This window comes from Acipenser ruthenus, chromosome 14 (genome assembly GCF_902713425.1).
Source record: "Acipenser ruthenus chromosome 14, fAciRut3.2 maternal haplotype, whole genome shotgun sequence".
In the NCBI taxonomy this organism is placed as follows: domain Eukaryota; kingdom Metazoa; phylum Chordata; class Actinopteri; order Acipenseriformes; family Acipenseridae; genus Acipenser; species Acipenser ruthenus.
The window spans coordinates 20411581-20434788 of NC_081202.1; the positions used below are offsets into that span (position 1 = coordinate 20411581).

Below are 23208 nucleotides of genomic sequence, written 5' to 3' on the forward strand. Positions count from 1 at the left end.
TACTGTATAAACTGTTAGTTATAGATCTGGAATGAAAAACATACATTTAAAAGTAAACATTTCTTTTTATGCAGCACTCATTTGACCACTTGCACGCTCTGTATATATACACTCAATGAAGCACAATGAAGCAGACTAACAACAGCCTCCCTGACCTAGGGGAGCATAAAGGCCAATGCAGCACTCCCTGTGCGTTGACAGCCAAGATCGGCAACTTGAGGCGAGTGAGTGGGATTTGATCAGCAACTTGGCGGGTACAGGATTTGAATCATGCTCACATGACTCACCACTGCATTTGCTTTTCTTTCTGTAAACCTGCTTGAATCCCTTTTACTTCAAGAAACTGGAATACACAGGAGCCGTACAGAAATATATCCTACTGAACATCTGGACATTTTGGCCTTTAGCATATTTTAAGGTTTATTATGAAGCCGTATTTGACACGTGTGAGATCATTTTGGTGTCCACTATGATTACGGTAAATCTGCATTTTCAGTAGCAAATTCAAATAATACAAGTTTTAATAATAAAAGCTTTTTACATTCCAGTAACTGAAAAAAAAGTGATCTTGTCGATTATATTATATGATATTACTTTTGGCATGTATGTCTGTAAATTACATATTAAAATAACCTTATAATTAATAATGATTGAACTATATTATTATTATTATTATTATTATTATTATTATTATTATTATTATTTCTATAATAATAATAATAATAATAATAATAATCATCATAATAATAATTCTGTTTTTCATTGTGGTCAAAGTGCTATGTAAAATGTGCCTGTATTTTGCCTGATGTACAGTAGGTAAGGGCTCATAAAAGTAGTTATATACATTCTACGACTATGCAATTAATTTACATGACAAGTCTATGTGTAGATGCAGAGGTATAAATAGTATCCGGCATGCACATGGTTAATCCACCCTACCACTCTTCTCCGTTGACTTTCCACTCATCTGAAATCTCCAATGAATTTAATTCGATGCCCCCACCCCCTTCTGTTCCATTCCAGTATTCTCGCAGCTAATGCTGCTAGGAGGCATTGGTGACGTTGTGTTTGTTATGAAGTGACATCACCCCGCTGCTCTCTCCTGCCTTGACGCTGGTCTTCTTTCTCACATACTATAGTACTGTATACTTTACGGGATCTTGCAGTTTTAACAACTGGATAAACACTTAAGATGGACAACGGCTTCATGAACATGGCGTCCATAGGAGAATTCGACCCTCTCCATGCCAGTATCCCGGCCACTAAAGTTGAGCTCACAGTGTCCTGCAGGTAAGGGGATCGCTAAAATTAACCTAATTTAATGTGGACTGGTGCTGCTGTTGGCATTCAATCTTACCGAGAGTGAGCATGTGCTGCATTTCTGATACTGACTATCCGTTCTAGCAAAGGTCTTAAGTACTCCAACTCTTAAACAAGTGTCCTAGTTTCAAGTTAGAATTGGTAGTTGTTGTTTTTGTTTTGTTTTTTCTAACTTTATTAAAACATGTTAATGTTTTTTAAACACTCCAGTGTTGTAATTTGTAAATTGTACTCTGACAACAGCGTTTGTTTACGTTTTGAAAAAAGGTTCTGCGTCAAGAATTTTCACCACCTTTGGAATGTAGCTATGTATGCATTCTTGGAAGACTATCTTGAATAGGACAGATCCGTCAGACTTCGGAGACCCCTGGGCGCCCCAACCGTAATTGTTGTCTTAAGAAAAATCTAGTTTTATTTTTGTCGTATTCCGACTTACCTTCCGAGACAGTTTGGAGTCCGCACAGTACTGCATGTGTTAAGACATGCTTTTTTCATCACATGAAGTCCGTGGCAGAGGCACCGTAGCCAGGGGGCGGGGCAGGTGGGTGCATACACCTCTCCAACACACCTTTAAAATTTGGGGGTCCATGCTCCTCACTTTGACAAAAGAAACATGTGCGCAGCGGGGGAAAAAATACGCTTGTATAGCACATAATGTTGAGTTGCGTTATTGTGCACACTTTTCGTGAGATGTTTGTTCGAAATAAAGGGCTACACACTCAGCACCTCCGGCTACACCATCACCCCAGGACCTTATTTTCATTGAAATTGCAAAACTTTTGAAAAATACGGTCTTGTGTATTTTTGAACTTTAGTCAAGTGCCTTGCAGGGGGTCCTCAAGTAAACGGTGAACTTGACGAGCTTCGTGTGTGTTTAGAACCAACCCTGGTAAATACAGAAGATGAGTAAATCTGTTTTCTTCGAGATCGTCTCTTTATTTATTGTACTCATAAATTGACTACATATTGCTTTAGAGAAAATGCATTGCCTTTGAAATAATCGATTTACACATCACTGCTGGGCCCCCCTTTTCAGCTGGGGGCCCTGGGCATCTGCCTTAAGAGGTCACTGACTACAGTTAAGTTCTTGCAGTTTAATGGTTTAACTGAATAAAACTATGTGCGTGTTAAGAATCGTAGTGCTGTATAGTAAAACACATCACTCATTATTATTATTATTATTATTATTATTATTATTATTATTATTATTATTATACTTTACTGTCCTTGGAACACAGCATTGTTGTTTTCAAACCTTGGAACCCAAAATAGATCAGTTAACAAATACATTACTGGATCATTTTTTTAAATGGACTTCTTAAGAACAGATTTTACAGGTGCCATTGTTTGTTTATAATATAGTTGTACTTAAACTTTTTGTTTTAAAATACGCTAATAATAATAATAATAATAATAATAATAATAATAATAATACATTTTTCATCATAAGAAACATATTAACTTATGTACTTAAACAATAAAATGAAACATATGCAAAACTTAAAATGCATAGTTATAGACTTATTCACTTACATGTTATTCATATTTATAATTTTTTTTTCTACTGAAATAAAATGGATACACTATTTTATAACCTGTTGCTTATTAGGCTGCTAGTCAGATATGTTTCAATTCTTTACCTTGTTTTTGTGGTGGGGCTGACAGAGATACATCATATATGAATGCTAATTTATTCAAACATGTTACAGTTTTTAAAATCTAGCTGTTTTATACATTCTGACAGTAAGGGCCAAACACATAAAATGAACACATATAATGTTTAGTATTTTTGGTTTATTATTTTTGATCAATAATATTAATACAGACCAGCACAGGGATCACAATGATTTGATGGCGTATGCACTCACAGAATCACACTATGTAAGCCTTACACACACTAATTTACACAGATGAAGTGTCTCTGTGCACTTTCTACTTTACCTACCAAAATCAATACTCGACTCATTCAAGGTAGTGTTATCCTGATGAGGCGAATATGATCACTTGAAAATTGGAATTCAGGGCTGACTGAAAATAACCGAGGGTTCTGTTTACTCTACTATTGTAAGCAATGATCACATACCCTGAATGACTGTTCTTGAAATTCATTGAAAGCCGTCAAATGAGAACCTTTAGATCCATATTCATAATTTTGGGAAATCATCATGGACGGCTCTGAGCAGCCCCTGTCTCACTCTGCACTGTGGTTCTGGGAATCCCTGGCTGGCTATTGAACATTTTGCTTGACTTTGTCGATATCTTGGAGCTGTTGAAGACCCTTTATTATCGTCTGAAAAGTTGCAGTCTAATTAACTGTTAGCAATTGTTGCTGAAGGCTTTCTTGTAATATTTCAGAGATATTACTTTTCCATCATGCCCATCTTGTTATTGCTATCTTAGATTGATACTTTGCCCAGAAAAGAAAACCAGTTAAAAGTGACCAAAAGATCAACAACTTTACTTGCCTATCATGCTTTGCAACCCCTATTTATTTCATAACAAAAAAAAAAAAAAAAACATAGACTTGGGCCCATGCTGATGTGCTTTAGAAACATCACCTTCATAAATAATGCAGACAATATTCTGGGAAATAGAAAATGTTTGCTTTTGCAGGATGGGCTTTAAAATATTCAACAGGTTTTATTTGCTCTTGACTTTTATTGTTCCTTTTGAAGAGCATACAAAACCGCCAGTAGCAAAATAAGGTAAAGTTTAACATTTACTATAGTGAGCATTCTGTACTGTAAAATCTTGTAATTGCACATTAGTCTGCATGGCAAGGCTTCATTAAAACTGGAAATGCTTTCAAAGGCTAGCAAAACATCACCTAACAGCCAGCCAGAATCTTCCCTACTGAAGATGTTGCTTCATTGCGTCAGGCACTGGCCAATCGCATGGTGAGCCAATCATTATGTATTTGTTCACAAGAAGGAGTAATGGGCTAGCTCATTTCTTTATAATGTTAGTAATCTAAATCAGTAAAGTTACTATTCATCTTTATTACTTTGCCCTCTTGACTGTCATATTAAAATGCCTAGTTCCTAGTGTTCTGTAGAGGCAGAGTACCCATTCTTTGTTTAGATTGTAAAGCAATATATATTAGAAATTACGGCAGATTAATTGTACAGCAGTCCCTTTTTAAGTCTTTAAGTGTTGAGGTTTATGGCTTTTTTTGAAACCCCACATTACAGTAGTATTCTTAATGGCAGCAGAGTTCCAGCTGGGCAGTAGGATTTGAGGGTTTTTTTTTTTGTGAGTCAGAATATGAGCACATGAGAACTGAGTCATCCAAGCTATTCTACTATTTCTGTTCTGTGTTGATGACAGAGGCTGTTTTGTTGGTAGCTTTCTAGGTTTCTCCCATCATCTACTTGTGTAAATTAATCGATGCCATTGGATGGCTAGAAATTGTTGAAAGCATATCATATATTTTTTGTTGTTGTTGTTTCAGCCTGCAATAGATTGTATTACAATTAAAATTCGGTCAACATCCTTCTGATGTCCCATTGAAATCTAATTTAACTCTCACAGTATACAAATTATGGACTTCACCTTTATAAAACCTTTACCACAATAATATAGATAGATAGATAGATAGATAGATAGATAGATAGATAGATAGATAGCTGGGAATACAGTTGTTATGTTACTGTAAGCCAATGTGATGCATGATAAAATATAATTGTAAAAGCGTGCTATCCTTATAACTGCATTTTATTTCTCCAAAGCCAAACTGCTGCCAGTTGGATTAGACGAAATTCTTGTGTGATGGAGATAGTAGGAAAGCTACAGTAGTGCCAAATGTCATTGTGTGGCACAGTAGAGTTCCTTAGCGTCTGTTTACTATACATTCATAGTATTTTTCTATGCACTCCACTTTATCAAAAAGACATTTTGTTGATAGTCCAGCTTGTTTACAATACCTGCTTCCCACAACTGTACATGACTCAGTGAGTTAAAGAGGCATGCAAATACTTGAAGCAGAAGGTTCAATACTATCTGCAAGCTTGTTGTAGCTTAGAAATGCCTAGAGATCTCATGTTTTCAAGGCCACAACCTTCTATATTTTCCAGATCACTATTGCATTGTTTTCTACAATAGGTACACATTTACCATACATTAAGCAAGGATAGATAGAGGACTGTCATTTTCCAAGCAGTTTTTCAAGTATGAACCACCCCTACTACATGTAAAACCAAATGGAATAATAAAATACGACAATTAATTTCTTACTATCACCTACATGTCAATATACTGTTGACCCCCAGACCTTTCACCCATTTATCAAGGAGCTCCTTTAGGGGACACCACCTGAAGGTGGCTTTTGAGAAACGCATCTTTATATACTTTTTCTATAGTTCTTTTTTATTGGATATACCCATTCGAGACGTGTTCAAATACTGTAAGTAGCACAATATTGTGGTATTTTTTATACTTGGAAAATAAGTGTCAGTGAGGAGTGCTCATTCATACAGTATTTTGTATTGTTATCCTCATTGTAACACAATGTATTTATTATTATTATTATTATTATTATTATTTTTATTATTATTATTATTATTATTATTATTATTATTATTATTATTATTATTATTATTATTATTATTATTATTTATTTCTTAGTAGACACCCTTATCCAAGGCGACTTACAATTGTTACAAGATATCACATTATTTTTACATACAATTACCCATTTAACAGTTGGGTTTTTACTGGAGCAATCTAGGTAAAGTACCTTGCTCAAGGGTACAGCAGCAGTGTCCCCCACCTGGGATTGACCCGTCGACCCTCAGGTCAAGGGTCCAGAGCCCTAACCACTACTCCACACTGCTGTATTCATATGGAATCTCAACCATTGCCGTGCTGCGCTGCACATCAGTGACATGCCCTTTTTGTTATGTCGCTGGAGAGTTGCTAGAAAAGAATGCCAGATGAGATCATAGCCTTTTAGTAGAGTTCTTGAAACGTGTCCAATAACAAAAGGCTGGTACAACTGCTGCAGTAATTGCCATATGTCATTGCCACACATTATTTTAAAGTGTTTATTAAGACTACATTCAATGTGGAGGAGTCCTGCCTATTTGCAGACACATCAACTAGTCAGGTGTAAACACACATTTGATGGGAGCAAAGTACCATCTATCAGCAAACTTAAATATCTTTGCTTATTTGTTTCTCTGTTGTAAAGTAAATACTTGTAAACAATGAATATTTGTAGGCCATGATGTGTGTTTAGGTAGAAAAACAAATGTATTATACAGCATTGCAGATGAACAATTGGAACTCTGTAGTGGTAAAGAAAGGACAGATTACTTGTTGCATAAAAAACAAAACAATTCAGGATGTGTTGATGACTGATTGATCCATATTTTGTTTTATTTCATAAAAATGTCGCTGGCAGAATTATTTTGGTTTATATGAACATTTACGCAATGGAGAAGCCCTTTTTTTCTTCTCAGTTATGCAGGTTCAAACCTGCATTTCAAGTTATGTAAGTTTTTTGGCCTTTGTGATTAGTCCCCTCTTCCCCTTTTGGCATATTGCCCTGGCACAGTCTGATTGATTGTGAAGGCTTCTGACTAGTTGTCTAAAAGAGTTAATTACTTCCAAACCCCCCTTTTATTCCTTGCCATTCTTAACACGCAAGTGATTCATGGTTTATTATCTTTTCTAATGAGACACATCTAACAGCATTGCAGCCATCCAAATGGAAATGTCCATGCTAAAATGAACTTAGCTAATGGGCACAGTACTTGTTTTAACAGCCAGTTTGACATAATCTGAAATGCTAATAAACATACTTAGCAGGATAAATGTGCTTAAACTTGTAGAAATTCACACTGCTGATAGAAGTGCCATGATCAAATCAGTCAATACTGGGGGTTGGTTCCTGAGGTAGCGTTTTATTAACTTTCCTGGGTCTTACATATTGCAGTATTTGCACTGCATCTGAGAAAATACTGAAAAAAAGTACCATCCAAAAACACTGTAGTTTCCTACAGTATATTGCAGAACAAACTATTGTACAGTACTCAGTCTTTGTTTTGCTGTCTGACTACAACATCTTGAAATATTGAAAACAGTAAATTAGTGAAGGTTCATTATACAGTGAAGTATTGTACATGCTATTGTGGCATTGCTTTTTTCCCCAATATCCTCTGTAGCGAGCCGTTCTGCTTGATAATTGACATGTGGCTCTGTTGCTGTGACATATCGTATCAGTAATGACCACCACTGTTTGTATTTGTTCTTAATAAATGTACTTTTGAGCATGGTGGTGGTAACAGTCTGATCTCAACAGGAAATTAGCAATAGGAAGAACCGATGCGGTTTGTTAATCTTAACTTTGTGTGTTCTTTTTTTGTGTTCTGTACAATAAAAATGTCAGGTTCCATGACTCTCACTCACAGTAGTCACTGTGTAAGTTAGGAATGACTTGGACTATTGTCAATGAATTTCCTGCCAAATGCTGTATTTTGTACTTTACTGGAAACACTTTAACTGTGAAACGCCCACACTGCACTGAAGTCTGACATGCAGCCTTAAAAAACTTGTGATACTTTTTTTTAGCTTTATACACTATGTGCAATGCATAGCTGATCCAACTATACATTTTTTTTAATATAGTTTATGATATAGTTAGTTATAGCCTGATATCATGAGAACAATCTTTGTTTTGACCTGGTGAATCATTTATTTTACTGATCTATTACAGTATCGCAAGCCTCCCTGACATATAATGATACAGTGTCTTCCTAGAATGTGGAAGAGATGCAACACCTTGCCCAGATCTATTTGGTCAGTCTGCAACAGTGCACTCCTGTGCCATTCGAACTAAAAAGTGGAGCAATATTCTGTGAGCAAGGCCTGCTGTTTGAAATATACACACTTGTTATATTTTTACAAAAAAAGTAATGGCATCCTGTGCATCTAGGATCTTTAGTAAAACTGTTTGGAAGTGGTAGTGCTACAATAATAATTACAAGTCATCACAACCATTAAATACTTCCTAAAAAGTGAGTACTGCCATTATCCCGGCAATAAAGTATAACCATTAACCCTGAAAAGTATTTCTAATTGTACGATCACCCAGTAATGTAAAAAAATAAATAAAATAAAATGCTTGACACCCCTTCAAAGTGCCCTCCATACACTGTGGAAGTAAATTGAAAATTGTTGTTCTTAATACTTGCTTCCATTTTCCAAAATATCATATTGATTGAGCCTGGAAAGGCCTAATTAGGTGCTCAATTGATGGTTTAATTGCCATGTTTGCTGTGCTGCTAATTCCTTTTATTAAGTATTGTAAAAGTTACAAGGCTGATGGCTCTTGTTAAGCTACTGCTTTAGTTTAAGAAACCATGCTTAATTGAATGCTTACAGCAGTTTTCAGATTCATATATAAAAATGTTTACAGTGCTAATGCTGAGGTGAACAGCATGTGTTTGTGAGCTTCTGTGGCGGCACAGAGGTGAACGACATACAGTGGTGTGCAAAGGTTTGGGGCTGCCTATGAATTTCAATATTATGTCCTTTTCTCATTGGTTCTTTCAAAATTAAGGCAAAGGCAAGTAACGATGGTGACACTAAAAGAAGAAAAACAGCAATATTACATTAAGCGCTATCAGGAAGATATCAAAGAAAACTGAGTCAGTTCTGTAGAAAACAAGGAACGTTCTGGACACTTATTAGGACTGATATTAGGTACCTGAGAGTAAATAATGTGATGAATTGAAGGCTGTCACACTGACAGTTAGCAATAAGAAAATCTTGTTTATCTGTTGTGTGTGACTGAAACAGTGCTTCAAAAAGCATAACATTGTTAAGGAATTTGATATCTGTAGTGAAAAGAAACCGGGACTTTCAGTGAGTACGGTAGAGAGCACTGATTTAGTACCAGCTCTGCTAGCCTGTTATATCCTAAGCACTTTAATGTTTGCTGGTATGGACTAAGACCAAATAAAATGTGTATGAGGTATAAATCAAATGAAAGCTTTATTTGCTAGTATCAAACTTGCTTACAGTTAAAAAATGAAACTCTAAAATTATAAGTTTTGGAAAAGCCAAAAAGGACATTGGTGATAATAATCAGATACCTTCTGTTTTAAAAAAGAAGACAGGAATAGTAAATATCATTCCAAATCAAAGTATTATACCGGTAGTTGATTTTATGATATCCATAGGGAATGACAGGACCAGTCATGCAACATGTAAAGAAAGCTACATTAATGCTGAATAATAATGCTCCAGTACTGTATGTCACAATCTTAATAATTCACCTGATGTCCATTCTAAGAACTGACTATATATACAGGGGAGCGCTATCAACAGCAACAAATGACTAACTCTGAGTGCCCCCATTTTGCTAGTTCAGTGTTCTTGCAAGGAGGATAAATGTGATTTCTGAACACACAAAGAATACTGCACATGAAGACGAAGTGGCAAATGGTGGAACAGTACTAGCTTACAGTACAGTGAAATAAATAGAATGTGTACAAACCCTGTGAATTCTCCTTAATCCATGACCTGATGCAAATCTACAGTGACTTACCTGTAACCCATTCCCTTGTGTCATGTTTTGTACCGCAGTTAAACTGAATGAAAACTGGATACATACAGCAAATCAATTTTGTATGCAAATTTAAACCATCTGTAGCTGGTATTGCATAAGCTTTGTTATGCCAGCTGAGTCAAATGTTTCAAAAAGCTGCTGCTCTGTAGTTGTAAATTAGTTTATCTATAAACATAATATACAATTACATTTTAACCCCTGTCCAATGTATAGAAGAACACCTGATATATATTTCTGAGTATATATTTTCCCAAGGTAAATCCACTGCAGTGTATGTAAAGTCAGATTTTGATTTAATTCTCAATTTTTAAAATCATAGCTAAATAATTGTGTACCTTCATGATGCCTTTTGAAATGGTATTAACAATTAAAAACATATGTATTTTATGACCTCCCCTGTGGCGGAGTGTCCCGCCTCTATGTATTATTATTTGTATTTTTGTTTGCGGCGCGGGTAAAAGCGCCGCGTCTTTTATTATTATATTTAAAAACCCCGTGAGGATGCATGGCTGATCAGCTACTGATTATTTAACTAGCTGACAGTCATGCATCCTTACCAAACGCGTGCAGACTCTGGCCGAGGGATAATAAGATAATTAACTACTAGTTAATCCCTCGGCCAGAGTATATAAACCTGCAGCTCTCTGCACTTGAGGTTGGGTGTACAGAGGAGAGTACGGGGAGCGGAGAGAGCGAGCAACATTCGAAAAACAATTGCTAAAACGTGCTGGATTGTCCAGCACGACACTTACTTGTTTGTTTGTTTGTTTATTCGTTTGGCCCTCGTGCCCTTTTGTTTTGTGTTTTGTGTGTTTTGTTTAAATCTTTTGTTTGTTTATTAAATACGCTGAACGCAATTGCGTTCAGTTTCACCCGCCCATCCACTGTTTTGGTTTGAGTTACTTCCTGGTCCGTGACGTCATCACACATCACCACTGCCAGCCAGACTGTCACATCCCCTAAGGGTAAAAAAAAAGTAATTAAAATGACAATTTTAACTTTAAGGCCTCTACACACCGGACGCGAATGGTGTCGTATGACACACCTTCCCACGACCAAAAAAAATTAAAAGTGTATTTTTGATACAAGCCGTTCACAGTGCCTGCGATGCGATGGACAACACTGAAGCGACACTGAAGTGATGCGAAAAAAACCTGGATTGGTGTCTAGGGAACTGACCAATGAGGACACATATGACAATTTAAAAAATATTTTAATTAGCTTCAGAGTCAGTAGTTTACCGTCATGTTTGTCAATAACTCCACTTGACAAGTTTGGAATTACCACAGAGTTATAAAGGGTGAGGGGAAATCCCTGCAATGGGGAATTCCAGTCACATACAGGAATGTCTGACTAAGGCCTTGCCTTGCATCATTTAAAAATATTCAAAGCAACCATCACACACAAAACACAAAGCAAACTAAAAACCCCGATCCACAGTGTCAGCAGATGTGAACTTGTCACTGTTGGATCATGTTTGCTGTAGGTTTTGCTGTCATTTAATCTAGATCTTTTATTATAATGCTCAAATTCAAATGATAAAGCAAACCAGCGTTAAACACAAATCTGCAGTAATGCAATGTATTATTTATTGTAACCCTAACTACTTTTTACTATGTCTGTTTGAAATTGAAGTGAAATATAAATTAAGAATTAACATTTTCATATAATCACAGGTATTCACTTATATATATAGCACACATAAGTGTTTGTGTGTATGTGGTTTTTTTTGCCCACTTAATTAACGTATTGGTTTTACTTCTGTCACCATAAGGATGGATTGTGTCCATTTATTGTTAGCTGATATACTCTGGTTCTGCTCTCTGAGGCTAGAAATCTAGTTCAGTGAGATGGTGTAGCCACAGAGGAAACATTAATGAGGTCACAGTACAAGGCAAAGCCATAGCAGGAATGTACCTTACAAGATCTCAATTGTGTCTGGCTGCTGGCTGCTGAGGAGAAAAAAAGAAAGAAAAAAAATTCGCTGCAGACCTGAAATGTGTACGCAAGGAGAATGTGTACAGTAGTCTTGTGTTGTGGTGTAGTTTCAACCGCATCAGGATAAAGGTTTAAATTGAATTTTCAGTGTGTTCATAAAATCAACCAGGGTTCCTCTAAAGTTGCATCCCTACCCTCATATACTGTAGTACAATTGTATGTTCCTGCCTTCTAATTACATTTCAGTGTTCATTTAAAGGAGTGATAATAACCAAGTGTGATAGGGCAGAGGCCCTGCACATTTAATTGTGTATATGTTGTATGTGTGTTTGTGTGTTCTCTTTGGAAATGAAGTGTGTATATTTGAATTTAAGATCGGCAGGGATGGGTTTAAATTCCATTCCAGCAAAATCCATGTGCAGAATGTGGCCAGATCCTAATTGATTTATTGGTTGCCAGTTAGACTTGGCCACATGGCATGTTCAGAGGCTCAGATAAGAACGCATGCCAGAGCAGCCGGTGTGCCCCAGGTGTCAGTCGCACTGAGACAGCAATTCTCTAGCAAGCCTTGGGTGCAAAACTACCAAGGTTTACACATTTTCTTCCCTCCTACTTGAAGTAACAGCATTATCACCTGTCCCCCTTTTTCATGTGTTACAGATGTATTTTTTTTTGCTTGTTGTTTTATATTTTAATTTGGGATATAAAGATATTTCAAATATGCTGCTGATTCCTGGTAGAGTACTTACTGTAATTACTTCCAGTCCTGTAGTTTAAACTCACTCCAATGATCTACCTGCATTCATGCCAACAACACAGGTATCTGGAAGCACCAGCTATTTTCATCGGTTGCCTTGGTTATTACTCCTTGAAGTATAACAAAGTATTATGAGAGATTTAGAAATACCAGAGAGCTGACCTGGCCCATATAGGTACACATGTAGATTGCGAGATTGAGGTGATAATTCCAAACATTCTGGAAATACTGTCACGTAAGTGTAACTTTCAAAGACCTGGATAATTGAAATCAATTTGCTTTGAGGAATTCAGCTTTGACCATTTGATCAGCAACATCTGAATCTTACGGCCTCAGATGAAGATGAAGACAGCTTGAAAAGACAGCTTCTGACAGTGTATGCACTTGGTAATGGCTGCTATTTCTGAACTATAGCTGTTTTATTGTACCACTTTGTTCTAGTGCCTAGTCCATATAATGATAACATGTGCAGGATTTGCTATTTTTTTCCGTATTTAATGTATTATGGATTTTCTTGTTACTGCATCTTGTAAAGCACTTTCTGATGGTGGTCCACTATGAAAGGTGCTATATAAAATAAAGATTGATTGATTTGTTAAATTATTATACTGTAAATGGAAAATGATGTGTTACTCCTTTAGCTTATTGGAGACTACATTTATGAAAATGGGGGTTCATTAGACATCACATATGTAAATAATACACAGCACAGTATTTAAATCAGAATGAATCAAGACAAGTGCTGCACAACCAAAAGGAGAGGACATCTTAGATGCTCCAACATACATCCCCTTAGGATGTGACACCTAGCTTGTCATATTCTCCAGTGTTATCAGCTTACCGCTATTCAGCATATCAGAGCATTTCCTTATGTATGAAGAAGCAGTTCATTTACTGACCTTGTTACATTTAGACAACCTGCCTGGGGGCTGTTTGAATTCTGCAGGCTGTAAGCTCTCCGTATGGCAAACCCCCAGCACTCCTAAGAGTATATTAATATTAATTTTTTAAGAGAGCTTGTGTTCTTTTAGAAAATTGCCAGAAATACACTGTAGTGAATTATGCATTGTTGCAGGCTAGCCATTTGCTTACAGCTGGGAAACTTTTTTTTTTTTTTTTTTAAGGTACTGATAAATGGTTCTGCTTCTCGATCCTTTTAGCTTTTATAACAAATTAAATTAAAAACAGAGTGGTGATGTAATGTAGATTTGCCTCCATTAGGTAGTGGAGCTTACACTTAATTCTTCTTTATCTTCCCTGTTTTAGCTTGCCTTCTAAAATGTCTTGTACAGAATATTGAGCAAGAAAATGTGCATTTCTGATTTTAATTTTCTTTTGGCCAGGTGTCATTTGTTTCAGGTGTTTTTTTTTTTCATTCTTTTAATTAGTATAATAATCAAGCCAGCTGTAAGGTTTCTATGTAGTATTCTGCTATACGTCCAATCTGGTACCACCAATGACGTTGCAGTACAGTATTAAGTTGAGTAAATTGACACAAAACATTCTAAAACTTGGTAGAAATTCAGCTAGATGTCAAAGAAACATTCAAGAGTGGCGCTTTGTTAGCAGCAGATAAGATATGTTTTTGTTTGCATACTAGTCACTACTGTTAAGGCTGCTACACACCAGACAAGTGAATATGTGCAGTGGTGCGACAAAATGAATAGAACAGGTTTTGATAAGTATCTTTCACACAGTATCTAATGATGGAGGAAGAAATAATATTTGCCGTTAAAAAATACCCAGAGCTTATGACAAAGATCATCGCAATTACAAAGATACAGAGATGAAGGATAATATATGGGAATCCATTTTGAAGGAACTGAATAAGCATGGTATGTATGATTTATTGCCATATACAGTAATCCGTTGTGTATCCGCCAGTCACATATCCGCCCTAACTGTTTATCCACCATGATCAATCTCTTCAGCAACGTTAGTTTATTATTGAACAGAGAAGATTAGTTCAGAGATTGTAGATCCTACCAAAGTTTTCGTACAATGTGTTGTATGTGATCCTTGCGCAACCATTGCTGGTAGTGTCACGGGAGCTGTTCATCGTGTTGATATGTAAATAAATCCTGAGAGGCGTATCAACTTCAACCTCCGTCTCGATCTCCTGCCTGTCACTCAGCAGCGAATGAGCTAACCCGAATGGCAGACGGCTACGCTGTCACAAACATTAATACCCTGTATCTTTCTAAACAAGGGATTTTTAGGGAGCTCCTTAATAAAAGCTGAATCTCAAAACATTAATTGTGTGAATATAGTAATTGTTACAGCTGTGTATAATGGTATTTAAAACAGGATTCAGTCATCTGACTTTTTACATATCCGCCCTTACTCTGGTCCCATCGCAGTCAGATACACAATGGATTACTGTTTGCTGAAATACCGTCAGAGAAGACACTTATCATTTCCACATCATGTTGTCGAATATGTACCAGTCTTGATCATAGTTTTGTCAAAAGCAATTTTTTATAGCGTTTAGTAGATCTGGCAGTTTTCAAATCTGTCGCATCCCGTCTGTGTCGCATCTGGTGTGTATGGTCACGGAGATGCAAAAGTATCTTGTCGTCTGTTGAAAAATCGCATCGCGTCTGGTGTGTTGCAGCCTTTAGTTGTTTAAACGTTTCAGTTGTAATGATTTGCACAGAGTTTGTTGTCATGTATGGTGCTAGACAGTCACTAAAGTATGAAAAGTTCTGAATCTGGAAACATTGGCTCACAGGCAGACCCTTCATTATCCGATACTGCAAGGGGCAGGCTGTGCTCAACTAAGGAAGCTGTGAAAAGCCCTTCTGCTCCAGTCACTGCTAAATTTCAATTTGATGTGAGGAATTTGTTCCAGATCCTTTCTCTTTTGAAGTGTTCTGCAATGTATTTTGGTCCCTCAGAGTGCCATGTGTAATCATTTATAGCTCCACGAGATGAGCTATGCTGAAATTACAGTCTAAAATCCCTGCAATAAACATGACATATCCTATTTTTGGATGCTTTTATGCCTGGGTAGTATTTGACACTATATATTTTATTTAATTACTTTCATATTTAACCTTCTGTGATGTGGCTTTCTGCTATAATGTTTTGCAAAATGATGCTGGAAAGTAGAAGGCTCTCTGTAATCTTTTAAAAACACTGTGTATGACCACCTGTATAGACAACCAATAACACAGTATGTAGGGTTACTCTGTCTATACAGTAAGTGTAAGAACTTGTGCTGTATATAACACTGATAAAAGCATTAAACAAATTGTCTGTCCAAATTATAGCTTTACCTTCTTCTTTCCCTGTTTGTATATTATCAGTAATATCAGTGTTCTATTTGTATCACAATACATTGTTGTAGTATCAAACAAAAATAAACAGACAGGGTTTTGTTGCTTAATTTCAACAGTTAGAATGAAGAGCCTATTTTAAAACGGCAAGTACTTTTTTAGTATTTTTTAGCCAAGCATACTGTGTTTTGCCCGCCCCCCCCCCCCCCCCAAAAAAAAGTATTGGTAGAGAAATATAGCCCTAAGATTACTAACTAAATATATTTTTTGTTCAATCATCATCTAACTGTTAAGGATGCAAGTAGCATTTTATTTCTACAGTTAAACATTTACAGAACTAGGTACAGCTGACCAGTTATGGATCATTTCACTCGCTCTGTTGCTGTCTGCTCAACCTTTGCCAAACACTTTACTATAGATTGGAAAGGAAAGCAACCTGCAGTCAGATCGCTTTCTTGTTTTTTATTCTAGGCATCTAATGTGCCCTGTAACTGATGAAACACATTGTATAAGTGTTGTATACCACTGTAGATTTCCTGAGAAAAATGAAACAACCACACAAAATTATTGTGATATCCACATTAGCGACTTCTCATAACTAGGGGTCCACTTAAATCGTGGAGAATTTACATATTTTTCTCTGGTAGGCTATGGAATAAAATTAGGATTTCATGGACATTTCGCGGACCTGTTTAAACATTAAATAAACCTAAGCAGATAATATTTCAGAGCACTATAAAAGCCTAAAAATAGTGATACTTGCTTCCTTACTAAAATGGGGTGCTTTCATTTGTTAAAAGAAAGCATGCAACATCCCCCAGCAGTTGCTGCCAACATTCTCTGTCTGGTGTGGACTTTCCCATACACTGAGACTGCACGTCTGCATCCATTGAATTGATTGGAAGTGTAAGGCAAAGCTTTGCCAAGTTATACAGATGTAGAAAGTTAGAAACAGTCCTGAGACTCGGTTACTCAAGGGCATCTGGCATTCTTTAAGCTGCAGACCAATATTTTAGTTTGAGTTCAATGTATCTAAAGGCTTCAGACTATTACAAAAACCGAACAAAAAAAACGAACGAAAACATCACAAACTGTTCCTGTGTTGGCTTTTTGTAGAACCTGTGTACTGTTGCTAGGACACTGTGAGTGGATTCTGATTTACAGGATGTCAGAATTTACCTTTACAGTTTGTTTTGTGACAGCATCACACCAGCTACTGGAAGAGAATGAAATAAACTGCATTGTTAAACTCTAGTTACCGAACATTAGGCTTCTAACTGAGGCTCCCAATCCCCTAATGTTACTCATCAATGCCTTTTGGATAGACTAAAATTGATACAGAGTGCTACTGGAGAACCAACAGAACAGCAGCAGGGATAAAGAACAGGGCATTTGTATCGCCGAGCAGTAAGTTAGTGTGTGCAATTTAAATTTGAATTTGTTAATTTCACGCTCCGCTTAATTGTTGTTGTGCCTAATTGAATAATGAAGCATCTACTTCAGGTTTTAGATGATTGCATGGAAAGCACTCAATCAAATAATCAAATATCTCAGCTCTCGTTTTAATTTTTCAGATTTTCGCAGAGATGCAACATGCAGGAAACATTTATCATGGTGACAGAAAGTATTACATGCTTGCTCAGTGCAATGTGTCTGTCACAATTAATAGAATATAATAATATTTACAGTGATAACACTTGTTATATCAATCATAACAGCATACTTTCTTGGGGATTTGCTTTTGTTTTAGCTGTTGGCTATAAACAAGAAAAGTTCCCTGTGTATCTATTTAAATGATAACCAACGAGTTTTGAAAAATGAAAAGAAGCAATCAGATATCGATAGTAATAGTAGTAGGACAGAAAAGGAGTAATTTGTATTGGTTACACTGTTTGAAATGTGTGCCTACACCTTTAAACTACAGGTTTGAATGAATGCAAGTTTGCATTTCGCAAGTTGGGGTTCCTGTATATTGATGACCTTTATGCAGGGGATACAGGAACACTGAATAGCTGCACTATCCCTTTTGATCTGTAGACCTCCTCATACCGTGTAGCCCCCAATAAACCCACTTATGTATGAACAATTAATACACAAGCCTTACACAATCTTCTCAAAGCCAAAGGAATTAGTTATCAGAAGCCGCCTCAGAATCACAGCTACCCGTTATTTCTGTTGATATTGGGTAAGATTAGCAGCGGTTGTTTGGTAATGGAACACAAAATATCACAGAGCCGGTTAAGTCTGGGCAGTTTAAAATATGTACATTCCATGCTCAGTTATTCTTGAGGTAAAATTACAGGTTTTTTTTTTTGGTTGATTATAAGCTTAAGTTGTTATTACCTTTTAGTTATCAATAGTAATAATAGAGGCTATCCTACTGTTACTTGTTTTGTAGTTCATGTATTTTATCCCTCACTGGAAATTTGACAAATAGCACCCTGATTCATATAGAGCTGATGGGCAGCTGTATTTACATTAAAGAATCAATGTACATCTACTCTTAAGTTTTTAATGTCTTCATTTTCTTTTTCTTTATCTTTATCTCTCTTTTTTTTACAGAAATCTTTTGGACAGAGACACATTTTCTAAATCGGATCCAAGTAAGTGGTTTTTTATAAGTATATTCCTGAAGTGAACATCGGCAGATACTGGCAATACGTACGACACATCATTATGTCAATGATATGTTAAATTAGAAGCAGATATGTTAACATTTGTAAACTCTGTACAGCCCTGCATACATCTAAAATGTTTTGTGTTACTTTAACATGCAAAAAAAAATATCTATAATTTTAAAATTCTGCTCACTCTATAGATGACATTTTTGCTTTAGCCTGGTACACTTTATGTTGTCTTGGACAATCTGGGACAGTGCACACAGCAGGCAGCAGAGCATCTGTTAGGAGGGCAGTGTCTAGTCAGTGCAAGTCACCTCTTGTGAGGTTGAGGACTCAAATGAATTAATTAAAATAAATTGTTAGTGATATAAAAGAAGGTACTATTTCTGACCCACATTGTTTGTGTAAGCATATTTTGTTACATAAAACATGTCAGACAGTAAGTTGGAAGAATATAATGTACAGTAAAAGGAGCTCACATTTTCAGCCTGTGGTCACATGGAAGTACAGAGTTACACTGACATGATTTTTGGAATTTCTTTGTCAGCCAAGGTTCTGGTGTGCAGATGGCAGGTTTCTATTTTTACTACTCGCCTGGTCTGTGGAGTGGTGCGTTATTCCCAGTCGAGTGTTTTTAGTTGGTGATGCTTTCAGCGACCAGCCTTCCCATACTCACCCACCATTCTCTGTAAAATCAACTGAAACAGTAATTTTGACTTTGGTCCTCAGTTAAATATAGTGTACCGCCTCCAGCTCATCTGTGACTCCATCAGTCACTTCGTGTCCTATTTGTTATAACTCACCACTCTTTCAGAGCTTTCTTTACAGCCGCAATTGCTTTTAAACATGCTTTTTTGAAAGCCCCCTTTTTTTTTTTTTACTGTATACAGTATTTTGTTTTTTTTTACTTCTGAATTGACCTATTTTTGGTAAACTCTCTATAAATAACTCTCTGTTCACAATAAAACACAATATATGTATGTGAGAACAACAGTAACAAAAGCCAAAGTAATTGTCCCATTTATGTATTTTACTTTTCTTTTTGCCTTCTTTATCGTTGGCTGTGATATTAAATTAGAGACACGAGTAACTGCAAGTCATTGATGTATGTTCAAAAAAGACAACTCCACTTTTTCATGAAACTCAAATGTTATATTTAAAGCCATTGCGGGGAATGTGTGGTACTTATACATAAGTTGTATTAAACAGGTTTTACGTTCAATACAATTCTAAGAGGGAGAGACAGTTGTAAGAAGCATTCAAACAAACAAAAAATTGGTTTGGTTTACACTGTATTAGGATTAATCATTTCCTCAAGAACTGAAACATGCCATAAATGCAAATGTAATGCCAAATAGCAATGGTGCCTAGCTTCAAAGTGCCAAGGCACAGGCAAATATAATGGAAGAAATAGCCTGAAACGCAAATTCAGTTGCATGTAAGAGTTCATTTATTGTTCTGAGTAGTTTCTTTCTAGTTTTATATCTTTTTTATACCTAGTTTTTTTTTATGGCTGTCTAAAATTGTTCCTTTGCTTTTGCAAGGGAATGCTATTAATTTACTATAGTAGTCCCTTGGAGAGAGTGTCTGGTTTAAAATAAATAAATAAATAAAGTAAAGCACGCACACACAAACATTTATATTGCTCAATTTATTTTATATGTATAAATCATTGCGCTGAAATAAACAATATTACTATGTTCTCTGTTCATGTTACATTATGTAAAAAATCTATATCTGTATAGTGGGCCTATACAGTATACAGTACATTAATATCTAGCACACTTTACTGTACAATGCTGAAATAATAAAATATAATTTTAAATTGAAGCTAAATGATTTTATCACATTTTCTTTTTTACCGTAGCCTACTTAGTACACAATTAATTCAAAATAGATCATGGTGCCGCATTAATACTTTATGGTACCAGAGATAAAATTATGCCGGTACTCACCGGTACTCTGTACCGGGATTTATTTAATCTGCTTTTCATCCAACGCGGATGCATTCCATCCACTCACACAGTCCACTAGCGCAACGTTTCTGAAATGCTCTTTCATTCAGCACAGTTCGTGCTGCTTGCATTCTGTTTCCTCACACTGCTTCTGTTTCTGTTAGCTGCTATTGGCCACCATTAACGTCAGTATAATCACTGCATGTTGATTGGCTGAGCTTTCATTCTGATCAGATTTCATTTTGGCATGAGTCACAAATCTCTGCCCATTTCGCTTTGTGTCAGTACTCATTCGCTGATCAACGAAAGAAGACCTTAGCAGTGCAACATGAAAACAGCAAAATTGGGTAGTTTTGATTTATTATGAAGTAATAATTATTTTCTTTAGTGCGGCGGAGAAACTATCTGAAATATTCGAAATGAACATTGCTGCACATTAATTTGAAGGCAAAAGGCCACATCAGTGTTCTCCATAAATTACATAGTTGATAAATATTAGAAATAATTATCATAACGCGTTTTGCCTTGCACTGATTTACCACATTGCCAGAATTTGCATGAAAGTTTCTAAAATGGCAAGTGCAAAAAGCAATTAAAGACTTAAAATTCAGAAATGTAATCATTGTAGTCCACACCTGTATTTCTGAAAGCTTTTTGTCCAAATTCTTTCTTGGCAGTTAGTTTAAACTCTGCAGGGTGAGTTTTTATATACCCTCTTTTCATCATCTTCTTAATTTAGTAGGCTGCTTCTCTCTGTTCTTCGGCTTATTTTTTGTCTTTTGGTGTTAGTATAACAACCATTTTTTTATCAGTGTGTCTTTCAGGATCATGCAATTCACAGTGACCTAGCATCACACTTCAGTGGTTATTATTGGGTCCAGCATATCCGAATGTGCAGCATAGTGGTGTCTGTCTTGGCGATTGACTAATATATCCATGCGATTTAAAATTGTAATCCTTGCCTTCATTGTTTAACCCTTTGCCTTATTTTGGTGTGTTTAATTTTTTTGGTAACCTCTTAATTCTTATGCGTGTCATTTGCTGGATTTTATTTATTTTCTTTCCTTTTTCTTTCAGGCATCCTTTTTATTCTGCTTTTCTGTCTTCTCTCTTGCTATTCATTCACACTCCAGTAGCCTTGCATGAATCTCTGTAAGTTTTTCAGTTTTATTTATTTTGATGTACTATAATCTCATGTTTGTGTGTGAAATGCATAATACATAGGTGCAGGTCAGCCATGTGCTTTTGTCGCAGTTACAGTAAGTGATTATTAAATGCGAAATTGTATTTTAATAAATACAATATACCATAATCTCCACAGTATATCATGCACCCTGTATATAATGCAGACCTTGTGTATATCGTGCATACTGTATTTTGTATACTATACTACAGTGTGCTATCAAAAACATCATTGTGAACTATATAGAATAGTATAAACCGAGTGTAATGTGCAGCTTCTATATAACACAGAAACTGGTAGCAGGCTGGAATTCTCCTAAAATTTGTAAAAGACTGAATGTTATAGTTCACCCATATATGAATTGAAGATTATATGTTTCCCACTGCAGAATAGAAAAATAATTCAGTAGTTTAGTTTTATGTTCAAAATATTATTATCTCTAAAGAGAAATACTATTGGTCCTTCTCCACAAAACTGTTTTAAGGAATTATTTTCTTTAATGTTCTGACTGTTTTCTTAAAGCCCATTTTGATTCATTAAATTAAGTTTACAAACCTATTTACAACTTTAAAGAGGGTTAGAAGTGTATTCAAAGCACAATGTATTCCCTCATAACGTTATATGTTCAAACATATATCATTCCTTCAAAATATGGTGAATAGGCCCAATATTTCCAATACATTGTAAACTTTGTCAGCATCTAGTATATGACAAATTCTAAAGTTTTACTAAACAAGAACAGTTAAAATGAGTGTTCTCTTTGATGCTGAAATTCAGGCATCCCTTGTGTTATAAGACAGTACAGAGAATGGGAGGGTGGATGAAGCAACCTTGTACTTGCTAATGCTTGCCCTTGATCATCAATGAACTATGAAGCTTACAGGGAACCAGTGGTAAACAAGAGTTGGCTGGTTTCCCAGTCTCTTAGAGGGAAACCGCTTGGCTCATCACTGAACACAGAACAAATCCTTGGCAGCGTACGTCTGAGCACCCTGGACTGGTTGTGTAGGAAAATCAGAAGGGAAATCCTCCTGAGTACTGGTTGTGTCCTCCTGAGGCACAATGTTATTTATGAATGTAAGAATCCTGAAAGGAAAACCCTCTTTAAGAAACATATTAAACTCCCCAATGATTACACGAGAACATGCATTATAGTTTTACGCCACAGTAAAAGGGTAAAATGATTTGGTACAATTCCAGGCATTTCTCTAATCCCTTATTTTTGTTTTTATTTGTTTCCTGTGAAAGATATTATATTTATGACCAGATGAAGCCCAGCACACTTGGTTACCATTTAGGTCAAAGGAGCCCTAAGGCTTCTTCACTTGTTCTTTTCCAAGTTCATTACAACAGTGATCATAGTAAATCAGTGGATACACAACAAGATCATTATTATCAAAACTATTTTCTCCAGACGTGTATTGGTTATCTGGGGGCACTTTGGAGCTAGCAGACTCTGGAAAATGTCAGAAAATAAGGAGTCGCATTTTACAACTGAATATTTATTAATCACTCACTCGTTTTATTAAAGTATTGGCCACCTCCTAAAAACAAAAACTTTTTTCTTTGAAAGATTTTTGCAAA

The 23208-nt window shown here is 36.0% G+C and overlaps 1 protein-coding gene across 4 annotated transcripts in view; it reads left to right on the forward strand.

Annotated features, from left to right (window-relative positions):
- The first annotated feature begins 999 nt into the window (after positions 1-999).
- The window catches only part of LOC117419905 (copine-8), a 124066-nt gene continuing 101857 nt past the window's right edge, over positions 1000-23208 (forward strand). For 2 of the 4 annotated variants that reach the window (XM_058986071.1, XM_034033268.3), the window contains exons 1-2: positions 1000-1290; positions 18428-18468. In XM_058986071.1, coding sequence (XP_058842054.1) covers positions 1193-1290; positions 18428-18468 — 139 coding nt within the window. In that variant the 5' untranslated portion in view covers positions 1000-1192. Of the gene's footprint in view, positions 1291-18427; positions 18469-21524; positions 21594-23208 lie in introns of those variants that run through there. The other 2 variants (XM_034033267.3, XM_058986072.1) reach the window with 2 other exon arrangements.